At 41.7% G+C, this 23,592-nt stretch overlaps 1 protein-coding gene across 3 annotated transcripts in view; it reads left to right on the plus strand.

The window, feature by feature from the left end:
- TMCO3 (transmembrane and coiled-coil domains 3) overlaps positions 1–23,592 on the plus strand; it is a 41,861-nt gene that overhangs the window by 11,346 nt on the left and 6,923 nt on the right. For all 3 annotated transcript variants that reach the window (XM_056555816.1, XM_056555815.1, XM_056555814.1), the window contains exons 6-12: positions 3,247–3,339; positions 10,942–11,128; positions 12,646–12,763; positions 15,537–15,732; positions 16,321–16,471; positions 18,741–18,820; positions 22,899–23,048. In XM_056555816.1, the coding sequence (XP_056411791.1) occupies positions 3,247–3,339; positions 10,942–11,128; positions 12,646–12,763; positions 15,537–15,732; positions 16,321–16,471; positions 18,741–18,820; positions 22,899–23,048 (975 nt within the window). The remainder of the gene's footprint in view (positions 1–3,246; positions 3,340–10,941; positions 11,129–12,645; positions 12,764–15,536; positions 15,733–16,320; positions 16,472–18,740; positions 18,821–22,898; positions 23,049–23,592) is intronic.

Raw genomic sequence — 23,592 nt, forward strand, 5'->3', positions numbered from 1 at the left:
ATCCATGCCCCTCAATCCCAAGCCCTGCCCACTGAAGGGAAAAAAAAGTGTGTGATCACACACTCAGCTTTGCTGCATGCACACAATCACTCAGCTCTGCTGCATACACATGATCACACACTCAGCTCTGCTACATACACACTCAGCTCTGCTGCATATACACAATCACACATATACATAGGGGGAAATTTATCAATGTTGGTGTAGTTAGAAGTTTTTTGTAGATCGTTTTGGTTGGTCTAAATTTTGGTGCAATTGCACCAAATTTACCATACTTGTGCAAGGCACATGATAAATTTTGTGCAAAGTTCTAAATCTCCACACAGTTCTATTTGTACACCTGAGCTGCACCTCACAGGAAAAGTGGACACAGGAATTTTATTCTATTCCTTTTAGGCTCCGATTCCATTGAGGTTTTTTGCCCACCAGCAAAAACACCAGAAAAACTTTCACAGCTTTTTCCTGCGTTTTGTCAGTTTTTCTTGGTGTGTGGAAACAGTCATTTTTGTACCCTGTGGCAATTTTTTTTACTGCCTCCAGGGTACCACTCCATGGGTCAGATGCAGAGCGCACGGTCCACACAGTGTAAGGAGTGATGTATAGCATATACATATACAGGGTTCAGAACATCACTACTTACCTCCGCCGGCTGTATAGTATATAGGGGTGCATAGTGTACCCATGTATACTATACAAGAGCCCAGCAAGGAAAGATTTAACCCATGCTGCTGCTGAGCAGTTCTGGGTTAAGTCTTTGTGCGTTATCCTGTATATACAGCTGTCTATAGATGACTGTATATACAGGATACAGTAGGCAGACGTCAACAGTTGGAGGCTCCCTGTTTAGGAACATCCAGGGGAGAGCGTCAAAAATGTGCTAACCTTTTTTTTTTTTTTTCTCATTTTAGATGCGTGAATGCGGAGGACTACGTCAGATTCGGTGGATTGCGATGATGAACAGCGTTTTTTTAAATGTCAATAAAAGGGTTAACGAGGGCTGTGGGGGAGTGTTTCTTTAAATAAAAAAATGTTTTCAGTGTGTTGTGTTTTTTATAATAGAATTTTCAGGCTTAATAGTGGAATCCGTCTTGTAGACATCCATTCCTAAGCCGGGGCTTAGCGTTAGCCCCAAAATCAGTTAGCACAAACCCCCAATTATTACCCTGGTACCCACCGCCACAGGGTTTCCGGAAAGAGCCTGACCAACAGGCCCGGAGCATCAAAAATGGCGCTCCTGGGCCTAGGCAGTAACAGGCTGATGTTATTTAGGCTGGGGAGGGCCAGTAACAGTGGTCCTTGCCCACCCTGGTAACATCAGGCCATTGCTGCTTGGTTGGTATTTGGCTGATACTGCAAAAATGGGGAAACCACACACGTTTTTATATTAATTTATATTAAAAAAAACGCATAGGGTTCCCCTTATTTTCAGTATCAGCCAGATGCCAACTAAGCAGCAACAGCCTGACGTTACCAGGGTGGGCGAGGACCATTGTTACTGGCCCTCCCCAGCCTAAATGGCCGCCAGCTTAGGCCCAGGGGCGCCATCTTTGACACTCCGGGCCTGTTGGTACCGGCTCTTCCCGGCACCCCTGTGGCGGTGGGTACTGGGGTAATAATTGGAGGTTAGCGTTAGCTGATTTTGGGGCTAATGCTAAGCCCTGGCTTCGTAATGGATTCCGTCTATAAGACAGCTTCCACTACTAAGCCTGAAAATTCTTTTATAAAAAAAACACAACAAATTGAAAAAAAAATGTATAAAAAAACTACACTCCCCCACAGCCCTTGTTAACCATTTTATTGAAATAAAAAAAATCACTGTTCATCATCGCAGTCCTCCGCATTCACATATCTGAAATGAGAAGAAATGAAAAACAAGAAAAATGGGTTAGTACATTTTTTGCGCTCTCCCCCGGGGAGAGCGCACATAATGCAGTGTGTTCCTAAACAGGGAGCCTCCAATTGTTGCCACACTAAAACTCTCATCATGGGGGCTGTAGTTAAGCAACAGCTGCAGTCTCCCTGTTTGGGAACACACTGCCAAAAAGACTCTGTTTCCATTATGCAAAACGCATAATGAGAACAGAGTCAAGCCTGGACTGTGTAGCTCCGCCCCCTAATGATATCATCACTGGGGGCGGAGCAGTAAAGGTCGCAGGGGGTTTCAGGAGTAAGACCCCTTTTCGATCTGTCCCTCTGCCCTTGAACTATTACTCCTATCGTGGAACAGAGTCCCATGATGGGAGTAGTTGTAGTACCCAGAGCGCTGAGGGATGGCACTTGCACATCCCCCGGCTGCAGGACTTTTAGGACTACTACTCCCATCATGGAGAGACTCCATCCATGATGGGAGTTATAGTCCAGGGGCTGAGGGGCAGATCGCAGCAGGTCATTCTGCTGAGACCCACTGCGATACGCATTTATTAAGTTAACAAGCCGGTGGCACATGCGGCTACACTGCGCTCCCCGACGGCTCCTGTATACACTGTCATAACTCATAATCCCCGTTGCCAGGAGACTGGAGCTCTGATTGGTGAATAGCTTCAACAATCAGAGCTCCCGTCTCCTGGTGGCGGGGGGTTATGAAATGTGACAGCTGTATACAGGAGCCGTCAGGGAGCGCAATGTAGCTGCATATGCCGCCGGCTTTTACAGTTAATAAATGCGGATCGCAGCGGTCCTCTGGAGAATGACCCGGTGCAGTCTGCCCCTCAGCCCCTGGACTAACTCCCATCATGGATGGAGTCTCTCCATGATGGGTGTAGTAGTCCTAAAAGTCCCAGAATAGTCCTGTAGCCTGGGGGGATGTGCAAGTGCCGTCCATCAGTGCTGCGGTACTAAAACTACTCCCATAATAAAAAAATACGCAAAAAAAGATGCAATGAAAGTCACTGGGCAAATTTTTGTGCAATAAAAATACACAAAAAAAGGGGTAAACTCAATGATAAATCTCCCCCCCCCCATGTTCCTTAATTTTCTGACTGAGCAATATATCTTCATTGTAGTTAGTAATATTCGTATGGCAGAACATGAAGGGGGAGGAGATGTCTGCAGGTGCTTTGTTTTATAGATGCAAGTATAGCAATTGTAGTTGGCCAGTAAACTGTGGTAAAATGTCAGCAGGAAACTGGCCTGCGCTCCGGTATCCCATCCATATAAAGAAGACTGGAACATTGATCAAAGAAAACATAGAATAATGTGTGGTAAAAGATGGTAATTTCACATTGTTTTTCCTCTTCCTTTATGTAGTCTATTGTCCAAGTGGAAACTCTCGGAGAGTTTGGTGTCTTTTTCACACTTTTTCTCGTTGGATTGGAATTTTCCCCAGAAAAACTAAGAAAGGTTGGTGTCTTTTGAATAACAGTGTAATACTTGCTGCAGGACTAAGAGAGGGTGCATTCACACCGCAATTTGTTAATACAGTCACCAGATCCGGCTGGTGGGTGTGAAAACCGGGCACTGAATGAGCTGACCGGAGTCAGATAGTGACTCCAGTTGGCTCATTTTTTCCCGTATCCAGTTTTGTCACCGGACTGAACCATTTTTTTTTTTTTTAGTTTTTTTGAATCCATTCCACACCATTAGTGGATAAAAAAAAAAAAAAAAAAAAAAAAAAAAAAAGAGTAGAAGTAACTTCTGTTCTTTATCGAAGTCATTGAAGATCCACACCTGGTTTTGGCTTCAACACTGCACACAAACCACTGTAAACAAGTCAGTATCCTATGGCTGTGTTCACATGCATTTCTTCCAAAAATGGTGCTATTTTACCACGATTGCTCAAATTGCATTAAAATGGGTAAAAAATATTGCCACAATTTTGGCAAAATTGCTGGAAAACTGACTAAATATGTGGAAAACTCTCCCCGTGTAAACACAGTGGGGTACTCCAGTGGAAAACTTATTTTTTTTTTTTTTTTTATCAACTGGTGCCAGAAAGTTAAACAGATTTGTAAATTACTTCTATTATCAAATCTTAATCCTTCCACTACTTATTAGCGGCTGTATACTACAGAGGAAATTCTTTTCTTTTTGGATTTCTTTGCTGTCACGAACACAGTGCTCTCTGCTGACACCTCTATCCATGTCAGGAACTGTCCAGAGCAGGAGAAAATCCCCATAGCAAACCTATGTTGCTCTGGACAATTCCTAAAATGGACAGAGGTGTCAGCAGAGAGCACTGTGTTCGTGACAGCATGAAATCCAAAAAGAAAAGAATTTCCTCTGTAGTATACCGCCGCTAATAAGTACTGGAAGGATTAAGATTTGATAATAGAAGTACCGGTAATTTACAAATCTGTTTAACGTTCTGGCACCAGTTGATTAAAAAAAAAAAAAAAAAAGTTTTCCACCGGAGTACCCCTTTAAAACGTGTATTACCAATAGTTCTTTTTATTGTTTGATTGTTCTGTAGTAAGTGAGCTGTGTGACTACACTGGGGAAGATATTTTGATGTATTGCTCTTTTTTGATGTTAAGTTTACCTCCAGTGTTTTATGACACTGTGCCCACTTTTTCTAAATTGCTCGATTTTGAATCCAGAGCTGTAATAGCCTACCGAATACCTGTACTTCCCACTCCCCACAGCATACAGCTCTGCATTAGGAGACAGAAAGCTTCCTACTCCTTCTCCGTCGCACAGTTTTTTCCAACCAGGGTGCCTCCAGCTGTTGGAAAACTGCAACTCCCAGCATGTCCGAACATGCTGGGAGTTGTAGTTTTGCAACAGCTGGAGGCACCCTGGTTGGGAAACACTGCCGTAGCATTTCCAGTGCAAACCCAGTGTAATGTGATTCTACAGTGCTGGGTCTTGTGCCTGAGACAGGTGTGGGCAGTGGAGAGTGTATGCTAGGTATGCTATTCCGGTGCCAAATTTAAAAATGTAGGTGATCCAATGAAGAAAGTGTGTATGCACTCACCACTCAACAGAGACAGGTCGTTATGACGGTCCGGTAAACGGGTAGCTGGATCACAGCATCGGCGCAGGTGTAATGGCCCCCGAGCGCCATTACACCTGCGCCGATGCTGTGATCCAGCTACCCTTTTGCCAGACCGTCATAACGACCTGTCTCTGTTGAGGGGTGAGTGCATACACACTTCATTGGATTATTTGGATACTTCACCCTTTGTATATGCACCCCGCAGGAGACTTTTACCCAGTATGCCGATACCGTGCTGCAGTAGTAAGGTGATATCACCTCTTGTGTGCCCTCTCCTTTCTTGCCTTATCACTAGTTTTTAAAATGTAGGTGATTTAGAAAAAGGATTTGTGCGCAGTGCTGCGCTACAGTAATTTTTAATAAGTTAATTGAAGGTATGCTTTAAATAAATAAAGAAAAATATGGCATTCAGGCTTGATGTAACAGCAGACCTTACCATGTGCTGTCATGATCTATAAATACATTTTGCCCTGAGTTTTAGTATTTAGTGACCCGTAAGTTATATGAATTTGCTTGTAGCAGTTTACTACATCTCTCAACCACCATCTTTCAGACTATAGCTAAAGCCAAAAAATAGGGGAAGGGTGCCGTTCAGCATACAGAGGTAGAATTTCCTTTGCAAAATCATTGGTAGCATTAGCTAGGTTGAGAAGAGGACAGTGGGTGTCATATGGAACGGCAGCGAGCTGGTAAGTGGGGACTGGAGATATATACAGTGCCAGCAGTTTTTGCTGGGCACTTTAGCAGCTGGAGTGTTGTGATAAAACCTGTATGGCTGCAGTAAAGTTCACATTTCATGCCACCGCCCTGCAAACGACACATTGCTGTTTATGGCAGTACACGTGGAGGACACGTTGTACTTATCCAGCCTTGTCTGATGGCAGATGGCCAGGAGTGTTTCACATGTATTTGTTTTTCTAATCCCAGTATACCTATTTATTGAAAATGTTACTGAAATAGGTCTAAATGAATAGCTACCCTACCCTTTACAGACATTTGTTTCATTATTTCAATAAATCTAAAATTAAATATTAGGATAGGGTCGCACGTGCCATATTGTGCTGTGTATTTTCCTACCTATTGAAGTCAATGGGTAGAAAAATACGCAGTGTATTTTGCTAACCATTGACTTCAATTGGTGGGAAAATACACAGCATCAAAATACAACACGTGTGACCCTATCCTTAACCCCTTCATGACCCAGCCCATTTTCACCTTCATGACCTGGGCATTTTTTGAAAATCTGACCACTGTCACTTTAAACATTAATAACTTTGGAATGCTTTTACTTATCATTCTGATTCCGAGATTGTTTTTTCGTGACATATTCTACTTTATTTTATCGGTAAAATGTCACTGATATTTGTATCCTTTCTTGGTAAAAAATCTAAAAATTTCATGAAAATTTTGAAAATTTAGCATTTTTCTAACTTTGAAAGTCTCTGCTTGAAAGGAAAATGGATATTCCAAATAAATTACATATTGATTCACATATACAATATGTCTACTTTGTGTTTGCATTAAAAAATTGACAAGTTTTTACTTTTGGAAGACACCAGAGGGCTTCAAAGTTCCGCAGCAATTTTCCAATGTTTCTCAAGATTTTCAAAATCTTAATTTTTCAGGGCCCAGTTCAGGTTGGAAGTGGATTTTAAGGATCTTCATATTAGAAATACCCCATAAATGACCCCATTATAAAAACTGCACCCCCCAAAGTATTCAAAATGACATTCAGTAAGTGTTTTAACCCTTTAGGTGTTTCACAGGAATAGCAGCAAAGTGAAGGAGAAAATTCTAAATCTTCATTTTTTACACTCGCATTTTCTTGTAGACCCAATTTTTTAATTTTTACAAGGGGTAAAAGGAGAGAAATCACCCTAAAATTTGTAACCCAATTTCTCTCGAGTAAGGAAATACCTCATATGCGTATGTAAAATGTTCGGTGGGCGCAGTAGAGGGCTCAGAAGGGAAGGAGCGACAATGGGATTTTGGAGAGTGAGTTTTTCTGAAAGGGTTTTTGGGGGGCATGTCCCATTTAGGAAGCCCCTATGGTGCCAGAACAGTGGACCCCCCCCACATGTGACCCCATTTTGGAAACTATACCCCTCATGGAATGTAATAAGGGGTGCAGTGAGCATTTACACCCCACTGGCGTTTGACAGATATTTGAAACGGTGGACTGTGCAAATCAAAAATTTTATTTTTCATTTTCACAGACCACTGTTCCAAAAATCTGTCATACACCAGTGGGGTGTAAATGCTCACTGCACCCCTTATTACATTCCGTGAGGGGTGTAGTTTCCAAAATGGGGTCACATATGGATATTTATTGTTTTGCGTTTGTCAGAACTGCTGTAACAATCAGCCACCCCTGTGCAAATCGCCTCAAATGTACATGGTGCACTCTCCCTTCTGGGCCTTGTTGTGCGCCCCCAGAGCACTTTGCGCCCACATATGGGGTATCTCCGTACTCAGGAGAAATTGCGTTACAAATTTAGAGGGTCTTTTTTCCCTTTTACCTCTTGTGAAAATGAAAAGTATAGGGCAACACCAGCATGTCAGTGTAAAAAATTTATTTTTTTACACTAACATGCTGGTGTAGACCCCAACTTCACCTTTTCATAAGGGGTTAAAGAAGAAAAAGCCCCCCAAAATTTGTAAGGCAATTTCTCCCGAGTACGGCGATACCCCATATGTGTCCCAAAACTGTTGCCCTGAAATACGACAGGGCTCCAAAGTGAGAGAGCGCCATGCGCATTTGAGGCCTGAATTAGGGATTTGCATAGGGGTGGACATAGGGGTATTCTACGCCAGTGATTCTCAAACAGGGTGCCTCCAGCTGTTGCAAAACTCCCAGCATGCCTGGACAGTCAATGGCTGTCCGGCAATACTGGGAGTTATTATTTTGCAACAGCTGGAGGCTCCGTTTTGGAAACAGTAGCGTACCAGACGTTTTTCATTTTTTGGGGGGAGGGGGGCTGTGTAGGGGTATGTGTATATGTAGTGTTTTTTACTTTTTATTTTAGGTTAGTGTCAGTGTAGTGTAGTGTTTTTAGGGTACAGTCACATGGGCAGAGGTTCACAGCAAGTTTGCCGCTGGAAGTTTGAGCTGCAGCGCAAAATTTGCGCCATCTCAAACTTGCAGCACTCACTGTAAACCTCCGCCCATGTGAGTGTACCCTGTACATTCACATTGGGGGGAGGGGGCAAACATCCAGCTGTTGCAAACTCCGAGCATGCCCTTTGGCTGTCCGTGCATGCTGGGAGTTGTAGTTTTGCAACAGCTGGAGGAACACTGGTTTGGAAACACTAAGTTAAGTAATAAACTTTCAAGTGTTTTGCAACCAAACTTAGTGTTTCCAAACCAGTGTGCCTCCAGCTGTTGCAAAACTACAACTCCCAGCATGCATGGTCTGTCAGTGCATGCTGGGAGTTATAGTTTTGCAACAATTGCAACAGCTGGAGGCACTGAGGTAGGAAACGGACAATGTTTCCCAACTAGTGTGCCTCCAGATGTTGCAAAACTACAACTCCCAGCATGCCCAGACTGCCAAGGCATGCTGGAAGTTGTAGTTCGGCAATATCTGAAGGATCAGATGTTGCTGAACTACAACTTCCAGCATGCCTGGGCAGTCTGGGCATGCTGGGAGTTGTAGTTTTGCAACATCTGGAGGTCCACAGTTTGGAGACCACTGTATAATGGTCTCCAATCTGTGCTCTTCCAGATGTTAGAGAACTACAACTCCCAGCATGCCTGGACAGACTGAGCATGCTGAGATTTGTAGTTTTGCAACATCTGGAAGAGCACAGATTGGAGACCATTATACAGTGGTCTCCAAACTGTGGACCTCCAGATGTTGCAAAACTACAACTCCCAGCATGCCCAGAAAGCCAAAGGCTGTCTGGGCATGCTGGGAGTTGCAGTTTTGAAACTCTCAGAGGCAGCAGTGAGATCGCTTTACGGCGATCTCACTGCTGCCAATGAAGATGCTGCACTGCTGCCGGAAACTCACCTCCGGGACGCAGCGCAGCCAGGACCGCATGGAGGATGCCGGGACCGCTCGGGACACCGCTCCGACGGGTAAGTGACGCCGGGGGACGGGTCAGGGACACTTAGCAGAGCGGTGTGTGTCCCGATCCCCGTGATCGGGACTCACACACCGCGCTGCTATCAGCTAGTCAGATTTGACCAGCTGATAGCAGCGATCGCTGGGGGGGGTGGGGGACGAAACCCCCCGTGGTCGCACGGTAAGATGGCTGGCTATCAGTGATAGCCACCATCTTACCGGGCGCTGCGGGATGCCGCGAGTAGCGGCAGTAATGTCCATGACGTACCTGTATGTCATGGGTCGGGAACACCTTGCCACCCATGATGTACAGGTATGTCATAGGTCGGGAAGGGGTTAAAGGGGTATTCCAGGAAAAAACGTTTTTTTTTATATATCAACTGGTGCCAGAAAGTTAAACAGATTTGTAAATTACTTCTATTAAAAAATCTTAATCCTTTCAATAATTATCAGCTGCTGAAGTTGAGTTGTTGTTTTCTGTCTGGCAACAGTGCTCTCTGCTGACATCTCTGCTTGTCTCGGTAACTGCGCAGAGTAGAAGAGGTTTGCTATGGGGATTTGCTTCTAAACTGGGCGGTTCCCGAGACAGGTGTCATCAGAGAGCACTTAGACAGAAAAGAACAACTCAATTTCAGAAGCTCATAAGTACTGAAAGGAATAAAAAAATTTAATAGAAGTAATTTACAAATCTGTTTAACTTTCTGGAGCCAGTTGATATAGAAAAAAAAGTTTTTCCCTGGATAACCCCTTTAAGCATTTATATAAATAGATATTTGTGTCTGCTGCACCTTTGCTTATCTATGTGACTCTATAGTAACAGACTACAATTAGACCCCATGTATTCTGATCCTGCAATCATACTGCTTTTCTACCTGTCCCCAGTAGGTTAGCAATTGGTATAGGAAAGATTATAGGGGTACTCCAGCGGAAAACATATTTTTTTTTCCAGATCAACTGATGTTAGAAAGTTAAACAAGTTTGTAAATTACTTCTATTTAAACATTTTAATCCTTCCAGTACTTATCAGCTGCTGTATGCTCCAGAGGAAGTTGTATAGTTCTTTTCTGTCTGACCACAGTGCTCTCTGCTGACACCTCTGTCTGAATCAGAAACATTTCTAGAGTAGGAGCAAACTGCTCCTGCTCTGGACAGTTCCTGACATGGACAGAGGTGTCAGCAGGGAGCACTGTGGTCAGACAGAAAAGAACTATACAACTTTCTCTGGAGCATACAGCAGCTGATAAGTACTGGAAGGATTAAAATGTTTAAATAGAAGTAATTTACAAACTTGTTTAACTTTCTAACATCAGTTGATTTGAAAAAATTAAATAAAAAATGTTTTCCACCAGAGTACCCCTTTAAAGAAAATATTAGGGTCAGACCACATGGAGTTTGTTCGTAGTCTGCTCCCATGGAGACACTTAAAGGGGTTATCCAGGCAAAAACTTTTTTATATATATATCAACTGGCTCCGGAAAGTTAAACAGATTTGTAAATTACTTCTATTAAAAAATCTTAATCCTTCCAATAGTTATTAGCTTCTGAAGTTGAGTTGCTGTTTTCTGTCTAACTGCTTTCTGATGACTCACGTTCCGGGAGCTGTCCAGCTATGGGGATATTCTCCCATCATGCAAGGGATATTCTCCCATCATGCACAGCTCCTGTGACGTGACATCATCATTGAGCAGTTAGACAGAAAACTTCAGAAGCTAATAACTATTGGAAGGATTAAGATTTTTTAATAGAAGTAATTTACAAATCTGTTTAACTTTCCGGAGCCAGTTCATATATATAAAGTTTTTGTCTGGAATACCCCTTTAAGTCTATATACAAACTTGTAGAAACAAAATGATCATTGTTTTTAGAAATACTATTGTTGGCTGTATGATTGTCTGTTTTGCTTGTCAGAGAGATTAAGTATTTCTTCTTTTTACCCTGTAGGTATGGAAAATTGCTGTGCAAGGGCCGTGTTTCATGACAGTTTTGATGATCGCATTTGGTTTACTATGGGGGCACTTCCTGCAGATAAAACCTGCTCAGAGTGTCTTCATTTCAACATGTTTGTCTTTGTCTAGCACTCCCTTGGTATCCAGGTTCCTTGCAGGCAGCTCTCGAGGAGATAAAGATGGTAACTAAGTGAACTTCAAATTTGCTGTATAAACTATATAGTAATAATAGTAATTATTAGAATAATTTTTATTAAATTATTAGTAAATAGTAGACCCTGTCAGGTTGTTAACTGTCCCCGGTACCTTGCTGTGTCGCCTTTGACAATAGAAAGACAATACCCAGACACACTTCACAATATGTAAAGGGTACTGGGGCAGTCTGGGAGGCAAAATCAACCTGGCAGGTTACACTTAAATGTCAGGACTAGTCTTTCTAGATACCCATATATCATTTAACAGGTCAAGTGGACACTGGTGGTTGTCACATATCAACCAGGCAAATAATACAGTGCTTTGCTTACATGGTAAGACCTGCTCACTTAGAGAAATCTAAACTTAAAGAATTGCCATGATTAGAGATGAGCGAAGTTACAGTACTTCGATTCTGCACGAACCTCACAGCTCGGCAGTTGATGACTTTAGCCTGAATAAATGAGTTCAGCTTTCAGGTGCTCCGGTGGGCTGGAGACTCTCTCCTAGGACTGTATCCACCTTTTCCAGCCCACCAGAGCACCTGAAAGCTGAACTAATTTATGCAGGATAAAGTCAGCAACTGCCAAGCCGAGAAGTTCGTGACAAATCGAATTACTGTAATTTCACTCATCTCTAGCCATGATATCACAACAGCTAAGCAACCTTAGGATTTTAGCCCGTAACTTTATACTCTGAAAACTAAACCTAAAGGTAAAATCTTGATATTCTTTCTCACATTTGTTCATGTATGCTAGCCTTATCCAGTCCTTGTAGTAAGCTCCACTGTGTCTTCTCCAGTGCCTAACCAGACTGATGCTTTGCATTGTGCTAAAGTGTAAAATGTAAATGATTATTTTGCCGCCAAGTTCCCTCGTGGTGTAGCATATTTGCATGTCACTTTTTGACTTTTGTAAAATTGTTTATTCAAATAAGATTAAGCAAATAAGGAATCTCTTTTTATATAGTTGTAGATAAGTAGTTCTGTAGGATAATAGTTTTGAAGCCTTGTTCCTCATCATCCAGTATGAACAGAAATGTTAGATTAATATTTATTAATATTATGCATATGGTATTTTAGCAGAATTCTTCTCTGCAGGCTTCATTTCTAGTTTGCGGAGTTCCATACTCCCCGCCCCTCCATAGACTTGTATTGCTTGTCTTGCAGACAAAGGACAAAGCTGATTTTTAGAGTGCAGGAGTTTAGCAGTGGAAAAGGAGGGGGGTTGGAGAGGGAGAAAGAAGCATTTTTGTCTAATAATATATATTGCGATTCTTCTAATCACTTGTACTATTGATCTATGCAAAGTTTGTTCAAATGACAGTTTCCATTTAAAGTGTGATCAGATTAAATATATTATTTTGCACGATCATGCAGTATTAGCTGTAGTCCGAGAAACCATAGCACAAACTAATCCATAGACCTATATCTCTACATGTATCTATAGTCTTCTCGTAAGGATTGTGTTTATAGTGCTTTTGACCTGTTTCCTCCTTGCTTGTGCAGGTGACATTGATTATAGTAGTGTATTGCTCGGTATGCTGGTGATGCAGGATGTCCAGCTCAGTCTTTTCATAGCTGCGATGCCGACTCTTATGCAAGCAGGAGGGAACACTTACTCCAGGTAATTCTATTATTTTAGCCACTGTATAGACCTCTATACTATTCTATGCATCCAAATACCACAGGCAGTACAAATAAAGCATGGGTTCCCTCACTACAGTGCACTATGATTTACTGTAACGTTTCAGAGTATACCATAGTGCATTGTAATGAGGGAGCCATGCCTGTTGTATTCCTTCTGAAGAAGGAACAAAGCTGAAATGCCAAAATGGATGCACACCCAAAACAATATAAGGTGCAAAAGTAACCTTTATTAGATAGAATATCACATACAAGGGTCCCTCAAGTTACAATATTAATTGGTTCCAGGACGACCATTGTATGTTGAAACCATTGTATGTTGAGACCATAACTCTATGGAAACCTGGTAATTGGTTCTGAAGCCACCAAAATGTGACCCAAAAATAGGAAAAGGTGAGGATTAAAGATAAATAAGTAGATAACTAATACAGATAAAGCAAATCCTTCCATATAAAAGTAAGAAAGATCTGCTGGAAGCCTTAAATCACTGTCTATGTCAGTGTTTCTCAACCAGGGGGCCTCCAGCTGTTGCAAAACTACAACTACCAGCATGCCCGGACAGCCGCTGGCTGTCCTGGCATGCTGGGAGTTGTAGTTTTGCAACAGCTGGAGGCACTCTGGTTGGGAAACAATGGTTTATGTAGAGGACAGTAGCTTCTTCAGGGTCCTATACAGTACACAGTGTCCCAAATGGAGCCGCCCTTACTTGGTGTCCAAAAGGAGCAGCTAACCCTGGCACAGGTAAGGAGTAGTACAGAACTTGTAGTTCCTCCCTGTACTGTAGGGGGCACTACCAGTCAGTGCATGCACTTCAGTAATACAGGTGATTTACTAGTAAAATGCCCATTCTGATTGGTCAGTTCTTCCAGTTGTGACACGTTTCACAGATCTGGACTGTCTGTACATTGTATGTTGAGTCTGGTTTCAAGATGCAATGGTCCAGAAAAGACCATTGTATGTTGAAACTATTGTATTTTGAGGCCATTGTAAGTTAAGGGATCACTGTATAACAAACCAAGACACAGTTAAAAATAGAGATGAGCGAACTTACAGTAAATTCGATTCGTCACGAACTTCTCGGCTCGGCAGTTGATGACTTATCCTGCATAAATGAGTTCAGCCTTCAGGTGCTCCCGTGGGCTGGAAAAGGTGGATATAGTCCTAGGAGACTCTTTCCTAGGACTGTATCCACCTTTTCCAGCCCCCCGGAGCACCTGAAGGCTGAACTCATTTATGCAGGATAAGTCATCAACTGCCGAGCCGAGAAGTTCGTGATGAATCAAATTTACTGTAAGTTCGCTCATCTCTAGTTAAAAACATTAAAAAGGCACAAATAGAGCCACACTACAAAGACAGTGGGATCAGTGACAGTCACCACTGGACATGGGTGAAAAAAATCACAGGGGTTCCTCTGAGACCTCAACAGTGCTATGCTATCACAGTATGCAAATAATGTAGAGCGTAATCCTACCAATCACAGTACACAAATAATATAGAGAATAAACCAATGTTCTGAAAACACCTGATAAAATAACACACAAATAACTGATAAAGTGCAGGTGCAATATTGCAAAGGATAAAAAGATATATATATATATATATATATATATATATATATATATATATATATATATATATATACATATATATATATATAAATGTGTGTGTGTGTAAAGGTACAAGATAAATGATAGCTAAACAATGTACATAGTCACCAAGGTATACAAATGAAGGAAAGGAGGAACAATAACCCGATCAGCCCATGGTGGAATTATCTTGCCATTTGCTCCTTGTGAAGCCGTTCTTCTTACCGTATGATTTGAAGGCTGGAAGCTGCAGACAGGACCCATATTTTATCTCTCACGTGCATATCATTGTTGTGTATGACAGTACACAACCACCCAGGGTAAGCAGTATTTGACTTGTGATTACCCTCACCCTCCCTCCGGTGTTACCCTCTCTCCTTTTCAATGTGAATCCAGGCAGTAGTTCCATACTGTGGTGCAGATTTGAAATCTACGTGGCAGAGCAAAAAAAAAAAAAGTATCTTTTCAATATGGGGTAAACCTGCACTGCTTCAAAGTACGGCATAATACATATATTATCTCTTAAGAAATAGGCATTCCTAAAGGGATTTGTCTACTTTTAGATTACCATATTTTCACATTTAGGAATAACAGCGCGGTCAAGACTGCCACGGGGGACTCTTAACTAAGTGTCTAAGCTTAAAGGGGTTATCCAGGAAAAAACTTTTTTTTCTATATCAACTGGCTCCAGAAAGTTAAACAGATTTGTAAATTACTTCTATTAAAAAATCTTAATCCTTCCAGTACTTATGAGCTACTGAAGTTAAGGTTGTTATTTTCTGTCTGAGAGTTCTCTGATGACACATGTCTCGGGAAACGCCCAGTTTAGAAGAGACACGTGTTTCCCGAGACACGTGTCATCAGAGAGCACTTAGACAGAAAAGAACAACCTTAACTTCAGAAGCTCATAAGTACTGGAAGGATTAAGATTTTTTTAAAAGAAGTAATTTACAAATCTGTTTAACTTTCTGGAGCCAGTTGATATATAAAAAAAAGTTTTTTTCCTGGATAATCCCTTTAAACGAGAATATCTGTAATGACAGACACATTGCCGGTGCAATACTTTTTCTGTTTTGTAGACTGTGGCTTTTACCTTTTTATACGATTTCTGTGGGGATGTATAAATTAACTTACTTGTCGATAAATATATAACCTATTTCCCTCTAGTGTTGTCTTGGAGATTTTCCGGATTCTGACGCTGATTGGACAGATAGTCTTCTCTTTGGTTGCAGTCGTTCTCATCTGTCTTATTATGAAGACCTATCTCATCGGGCCTTATTATCGAAAACTACATCATGAAAGTAAAGGAAATAAAGAAATTCTGGTCATGGGAATCTCTGCTTTCGTTTTTCTTATGCTGACGGTAACAGTTTCTTTTCTTTACTATATAGGCCATAAATAGTTTAGTAGATTGATAACATTTCTAATATGTAAAAGGTCAGTTATGCCTGGTAATATGCCTTGAATGCTGGCGTATATGCAGTATAATAATGTCTTTGTATGAGCATGATGAATACGTCTTCATATTTCAGAATGTATTAGTGATAGAAATTCTGCGTTAAAGCTTCCCACACTGTGACATCCATTAAGGCAGTAAAGAAGGGTTAACATGCGCATGCTACTTTACACTTCTTCCAGCTGCCGCTGAATACATTACTGGGAACAGATCTGGTTTTGTGTCCTGCCGCTCTGTACATTCATAGCCTTGCAAAAAACATTTCTGACATCTTTTCACTATAGAACTTCGACTGCGCTCGTAAATCTGTCCACAAGTCATTTTTAGCAGCCTGTAAGTTTGCTTCGATTGTGTAATGATATCCTGTACGTTTTAGTAAATGACATATTGTGCCTTTTGCGCTGCCTATAACCTGTTCTAAAGAAGCTCTAAATGATTCATTATTGCAGCGGACTCATTTTATTTTTATTTAATGAACATTTTCTTTCCTGGCAGCTTACAGAACTACTGGATGTGTCGATGGAATTGGGTTGTTTCCTAGCTGGCGCTCTCATTTCGTCCCAAGGACACATGGTTACTGAGGAAATTATGTCGTGCATTGAGCCCATAAGAGATTTCCTGGCTATTATTTTCTTTGCTTCTATAGGTAAGCAATGGCAAAAAGAGGTCGGCAATTAAACTTAATTACGCCTGAGTAATAAGTGCTTCCCTGTGTGATGAAGGCTTCTGACCTCTCTGCTCTAAATACCAGATCTCACTTGTCTTCTTATTAAGCTTTGTTCTGGGGATGGGAATGTGTGTGCTTATAGTCTCAAAATCGACTTGGGAAAATAGAGAATCTGTCAACAAAAAATGTATAAATTACAGGATTAGTCAGCACCCTCCGACAATGACCCTGATTTAATATTGTAAACCTGACATGTTTTGTCGGGTTGTGCGCCAGATTGTAGCGCGCAACCCGACAAAACATGTCAGGTTTACAATGTCTGTGGCAGAATTTGTGCCAGAATGGGAAAAAAAACTACCAACTCATAGTGCTGGGTGGTATACCAGTATGAACCGGATACCGTTTTTTTTTTTTTTCTTCCACGGTATGGATTTTTGCCCATACCGCTCGGGCCCCTCCCCCACCCTCCGAGTCAATAAAAAAAATTAAACTTACCCGTAATGGGGGTGGTCCGGGACATCCATCCTTCCTGTAGTGTCTGGCGGCGTTCCGGGTGGAGGGTGAACCGGTCCGGGCTGTCCTTCTTCTCCGGGGGTCCTCTTCTCCACTCCGGGCAGGCTCCGGCCTAATACGCTGCATGGATGCCGCTGCGCCGTGACGTCAGGTGCGTCGCTGCGCACAGGCGTCACTGCGCAGCGGCGTCTATGCAGCGTTACTAGGCCGGAGCCTGCCCGGAGTGGAGAACAGGACCCCCGGAGAAGATGGAATGCGGCCGGACACTACAGGAAGGATGGATGGCCGAGACCACCCTCCCTGGACGGTCCCTGCAGCAACTGGGAAGGTGAGTCAGGGTTCTGGGATGGACAGGGGTCTGTATAATATACTATACCTACAGTAAGCCCTCCAGCTGTTGAGGCCCTCCAGCTGTTGCAAAACTACAACTCCCAGCATGCCCGGTCAGCCAACGGCTGTCTGGGCATGCTGGGAGTAGTGGTTTTGCAACAGCTGGACGCACCCTAGTTGGGAAACACTGACCTATACTATACACTACTATATAGTCCAACATGCTGGGAGTAGTAGTTTTGCAATAGCTGGAGGCACCCCTGGTTGGGAAACACTGACCTATACTATACACTACTATATAGTCCAACATGCTGGGAGTAGTAGTTTTGCAATAGCTGGAGGCACCCCTAGTTGGGAAACACTGACCTATACTATACACTACTATATAGTCCAACATGCTTGGAGTTGTAGTTTTGCAACAGCTGGAGGCACCCCTAGTTGGGAAACACTGACCTATACTATACACTACTATATAGTCCAACATGCTGGGAGTTGTAGTTTTGCAACAGCTGGAGGCTGTATGGTTGTTTGTTACATCTATTTAAAAGGGTACTCTACTGCCCCAGTGTTCAGATCATTTAGTTCCGCTACGCCACCTCAATGCAAGTCTCAATGTAAAAAAAAAATACCGTGAAATACCGTGATACTCATTTTTGGTCTTATCGCCCAGCACCACCAACTCACCATTTTACTGAGAATACCCAAAAAAGGGGCATGGTCATAAGGGGGCCAGAAAGGGGGCGTGTCTCCGACATTTTCAAAAAATCCCAACATATTTATTAAGGTTTCCACTGAAAATGTGGTGAATTTAAGCTGAGCATGTGTAAAAAAAGCAAAATGTAGAGATAAGTGTAAAATGTAGGGAAACATTAGTAAATACTATGGAAAAACCTCTGTTGGGGAAAAAAAAAACTGCACGTCACTCTTAGTAAATCAGGGCTAATATGTTTGAAAACTAACCCATCCTGAAGGTTATTGGGTTAAATTAGCTTCTTATAAAATTGGCCCTAGTGTATGTAAAACTAGGTGTGGTACATGGACCAATGTGTAGAATATGGAATACGGTACATTGCAACATATGTTGGAAGCAAAATAAATAAAATACATTTTTATTGAATTTAAAAAGTGTAAAATAAAATGTGATGGCATCATTTTAGGATATACTAGGGCTTCCTCATCCAAATACTTGTACAGCTGTTGTGAGTGTAAAAGAAAAAGGACAGGACCTCAATTGTTTTGTAGGATACGTTCACACATGCATATTTTGCGGCTGATTTGTCTACCCATTCACTTCAATAGGTAGTAAAATCAGCTGCAGAAAATCTGCACGTGTGAACTAGGGTTGAGGAGGGATGGAAATATGATTTTATGTTTATTTTAATACATATATTTTTTCTGTTTGCAGGACTTCATGTATTTCCAACATTTGTAATTTATGAGTTAACAATTCTTTTATCCTTGACATTGACACTGGTGATAATGAAGGTAAGGTTTACCCTATGTGAGCGCAAAATGTTTTAGGAGTTGTCTATTAGGTCACATGACATCATAGACAGCTGTCCTCTGCTCAGGACCCCATTTGTGTCCCAAAACACGGAGCCGCTCTCTAGTGACCTCCAGGCATTCATGCAGTGCACGGATCGCTGTTCCTCAGATTGACTATCATGTGGATGGGTACACGATGAACAGCCAATCTGTATGGAAAGGGTCCTTATATAGACAACCCTTTTCATTACGCTATATATCTTATTTTTACAGTAGCTGCTGCCAAGGCTGATAAAATCATGGGGTGTATCAAGAGAGGCATAGAGGCATGTAACAAGAACATAGTTTTGCATAAATCATTAGTCAGACCACATATGGAGTATTGTGTCCATTTTTGGGCACCTGTGTATAAGAAAACATGACTGAACTGGACCAGATGCAGAGGAGGGCAACTAAGATAATCAAGGGAGTGGGTGGATTACATACCAAGACAGGCTATCAAGCTTGGGGTTATTTAGTTTAGAGAAAAGACGTCTTAGGGGCGATTTGATGACAATGTACAAATATATGAATGGACAGTACAGAGATCTTTCTAGTGGCCTTTTTCGGTTTCACCATCATCACAGACAGAGATTCTTTACTGTAAGAGCAGTGAGACAATGGAACTCTCTGCCACATAATGTTGTGATGTTTGACTCAATAAACAAGTCATGGGGGGTCTGGTTTTCTGGAAAAATGTGATATTATAGGTTATGGATACTGGATTTATGTGGATAGAATGGTGATCCAGGGATTTATTCTATTTGCCATATTGGGGTAGGGAAGGAATTTTACCCCCCCCCCCCCCATAGGGTGATTAGTCTCAGCCTCGTGTGTGTGTGTGTGGGGGGAGAAGAGGGGTTTGCTTGCCTCTGGATCAACTCAGTAGGTTTTAGGTTGAAATTGATGGACTCGTTTTTTTGTTGGACTCTTACTTTGCGTACAAATGCATGTTTACTTGTATAGCATTTTTTAGTATTGTTCATGGTAAATTCTGTAGAAGTGAGATATTTCATCTGCTGACAGCAGTTTTCTTTATTATGCTTATAGAGCTAAAGTAATTTAAGCACTTGCCCAGAGATCTGCCAATCTGTCTATGTAGTTTCACTTTCCTCATTGCTGTTAATTCTGAGTTTTAGAGCTTTTGACAACACTTCTTGGCATGGCTAGTGCAGGTCTGCTGGAGTATAGCAATGAATCACAGTTGTAGGCGGTAAAGTACTGGGTATCTGGAAATTCACTTTAAAAACAATGTGCAATTAGGCTTCCTGCTTTGAAACTGTAACAGGAGACCGTACAGGTCCTTTAACCCCTTAACGACGCAGGACGTATATTTACGTCCTGCGCCGGCTCCCGCGATATGAAGCGGGTATCGCGCCGCGATCCCGCATCATATCGCGTCGGTCCCGGCGCTCATCAACGGCCGGGACCCGCGGCTAATACCACACATCGCCGATCGCGGCGATGTGCGGTATTAACCCTTTAGAAGCAGCGGTCAAAGCTGACCGCCGCTTCTAAAGTGAAAGTGACCTGGCTGCTCAGTCGGGCTGTTCGGGACCGCCGCGGTGAAATTGCGGCGTCCCGAACAGCTTGCAGGACACCGGGAGGGCCCCTACCTGCCTCCTCGGTGTCCGATCGGCGAATGACTGCTCCGTGCCGGAGATCCAGGTAGAAGCAGTCAAGCGCCGATAACACTGATCACAGGCGTGTTAATACACGCCTGTGATCAGGATGAGAGATCAGTGTGTGCAGTGTTATAGGTCCCTATGGGACCTATAACACTGCAAAAACAAGTTAAAAAAAAAGTGTTAATAAAGGTCATTTAACTCCTTCCCTAATAAAAGTTTGAATCACCCCCCTTTTCCCATAAAAAAAATAAAACAGTGTAAAAAAAATAAAGATAAACATATGTGGTATCGCCGCGTGCGTAAATGTCCGATCTATATAAATATATCATTAATTAAACCGCACGGTCAATGGCGTACGCGCAAAAAAATTCCAAAGTCAAAAAAAGCGCATTTTTGGTCACTTTTTATACCATTAAAAAATCCGATCAAAACTAAAATCATACCGATAAAAACTTCAGATCACGGCGCAAAAAATGAGTCCTCATACCGCCCTGTACGTGGAAAAATAAAAAAGTTATAGGGGTCAGAAGATGACATTTTTAAACGTATACATTTTCCTGCATGTAGTTATGATTTTTTCCAGAAGTGCGACAAAATCAAACCTATATAAGTAGGGTATCATTTTAACCGTATGGACCTACAGAATAATGGTAAGGTGTAATTTTTACCGAAATATGCACTGCATAGAAACGGAAGCCCCCAAAAGTTACAAAATGGCGTTTTTTCTTCAATTTTGTCGCACAATGATTTTTTTCCCCGTTTCGCTGTGCATTTTTGGGTAAAATGACTAATGTCACTGCAAAGTAGAATTGGCGACGCAAAAAATAAGCCATAACATGGATTTTTAGGGGGAAAATTGAAAGGGTTATGATTTTTAAAAGGTATGGAGGAAAAAACGAAAGTGCAAAAACTGAAAAACCCTGAGTCCTTAAGGGGTTAATGTTACTCATTGAATTATAAACTGCTGTGTTGATAGATTGATAATGAACACTAGAAATAGAGGACAACACTTGATTCCATCACTAAAAACAACCATCCGGATGGCAAATCCGTAAGAACCATACATAAGGTAAAGTCTAAGGTTACATCACCATGACGGAGACTCTGGATTTGATCAAAGCCTAATGGTTTATTGGTTCCACAACATTAACCAGAGTCTTTGTCATACTGCTGTAACCTTGGACTTTATCTTATGGATAGATAGATGGTTATAACATTTTTGAGTGGAATCATAAGATGCGTTTATTTATAAGTTAGTGAAAAGTATGAAAAATATATCAAAACAGCATTGAGCACAAGTGGGAAGAAGCATGTGGTAGCTTTACTCATCGGCCCACAGTGATCTCCATCCTGCTTCACTAGACGGCCCATTGTAAGCCTAGGGGGCCGGACAGAGATCATTGTGACGTGCATGGTCATATGCTTCTCCCGGCTTATTCTAATGATCATTGGAGGTCTCTGCACTGAGACCTTGACTGACCAAAACTTTTGACATGTCAATTTTTTTTTTTAAATGACAGGGACACATAAGACTATATAGATTCAGTTTAATAAAGTATCTAGGAAATACTAGCTTGTTAAATGCCAGGAAAAAAATCTGGTCCCTGCTCTGTGGTGTGATCTCCTGTTTAGACGTACAGCTGCTCTGTGGTGTGCCGGTAGATTTCAATCTCCTGTTTAGATGTACAGTGTATGTGTCATATGAGCATGTAGCACATACTAGACTGACAAGAAAAGTGTTTAACCTCTATAATCTATTATTTTTTTTTTGTGTTTCACATAAATACTTTATCACTTACATATTTAAAGTTAACTGCTGATATGGTGTCTAAGATGGGGGTTCTCAGAACTGGAAAGATGTCAGATTTAGTTATGTTAACTGAAAAGACATGTTTCATGGACGATATCATTAAAGGAGTATTGTGGTGCCATACAAAGGATAGGCGATGAATGTTTAATCATGGGGGTTCCGACTGCTGGAATCCCCCGATCTCCTGCACAGTACCCTGGCTCTCCACAGGAACCGAGTGTGTCGACCCTTGCACATGTGCTGGCCAACACGCCCCCTTCATGTATCTCTAAAGTTAGGATATCTGTGGCTCTCCCATAGAGATACATGGAGCGGACGCTTTGTGCGGGGGTCATCACACTCTGTTCCTGGGGAAAGCTGGGGTGCCGTGCAGGAGATTGTGGGGGTCCCAGTGGTCAGACACTTTTCCTTTGTCCTTTGAATAGTACAGTACTCCTTTAATCTGATTGAAAATCATCATATCATGGTCACCCCCTTCCTGGCCTGATATGGCCGATCACATGGACCTAGATTATGTTCAGATGCAAATATACAGTTTAGGATTAGTGTATATAGTAATAGTAATGCACAATGTAACAGCTATATATATGTTTATCTTTAGTTTGTGTTGGCAGTGCTTGTACTGTCTTTGATTCTGCCACAAAGCAGCCAGTACATTAAGTGGATCGTGTCGGCAGGGCTGGCTCAAGTCAGCGAGTTTTCATTTGTTTTAGGCAGCAGAGCCCGCAGGTCGGGGATCATCTCACGAGAGGTAAGTCCTGAATATGTGTACATTATAGTGACCTCAGGTATGGTTATAATACATAAAAGTAAACTGTCATGTCCAAACCTATTGCTCTGAGTATAAGGGTATGTTCACATGTAAAAAGAAGCTTGCTAAGGGTGCATTCTTACCACGTTTTTGCAATACAGTTCCCGTATCAGGTTTTTGATGAAAAACGGATTCCTCAAAACCCGGACTAAACTGTATCAAAACGTGTGTACAAATTTTAACCTGTATACAGTGAAAAAACATGTTACATGATACGGTTTTAAAAATTATTTCCGGTTGCATCTGTTTTTTAAGAAAAAAACGTATACGTTTTTAACTTTTCACTCCATTATGAATAAAGTTTCACTTGTTTGATTGAAATTCCAAGAAAAAAAACTGTGCAAAGTCAAAAACCATATGGTGAAAACCAGATGGAACCGTATGCACATACAGTTCTGTACAGTTCCCATTGACTCCCATGTTAAAAAAAAAAAAAAAATTAAAAAAAAAAGAAACTTTTATGGTTTAATACAGTTTTTCACCC

Source organism: Hyla sarda, chromosome 2 (genome assembly GCF_029499605.1).
Source record: "Hyla sarda isolate aHylSar1 chromosome 2, aHylSar1.hap1, whole genome shotgun sequence".
Classification (NCBI taxonomy): domain Eukaryota; kingdom Metazoa; phylum Chordata; class Amphibia; order Anura; family Hylidae; genus Hyla; species Hyla sarda.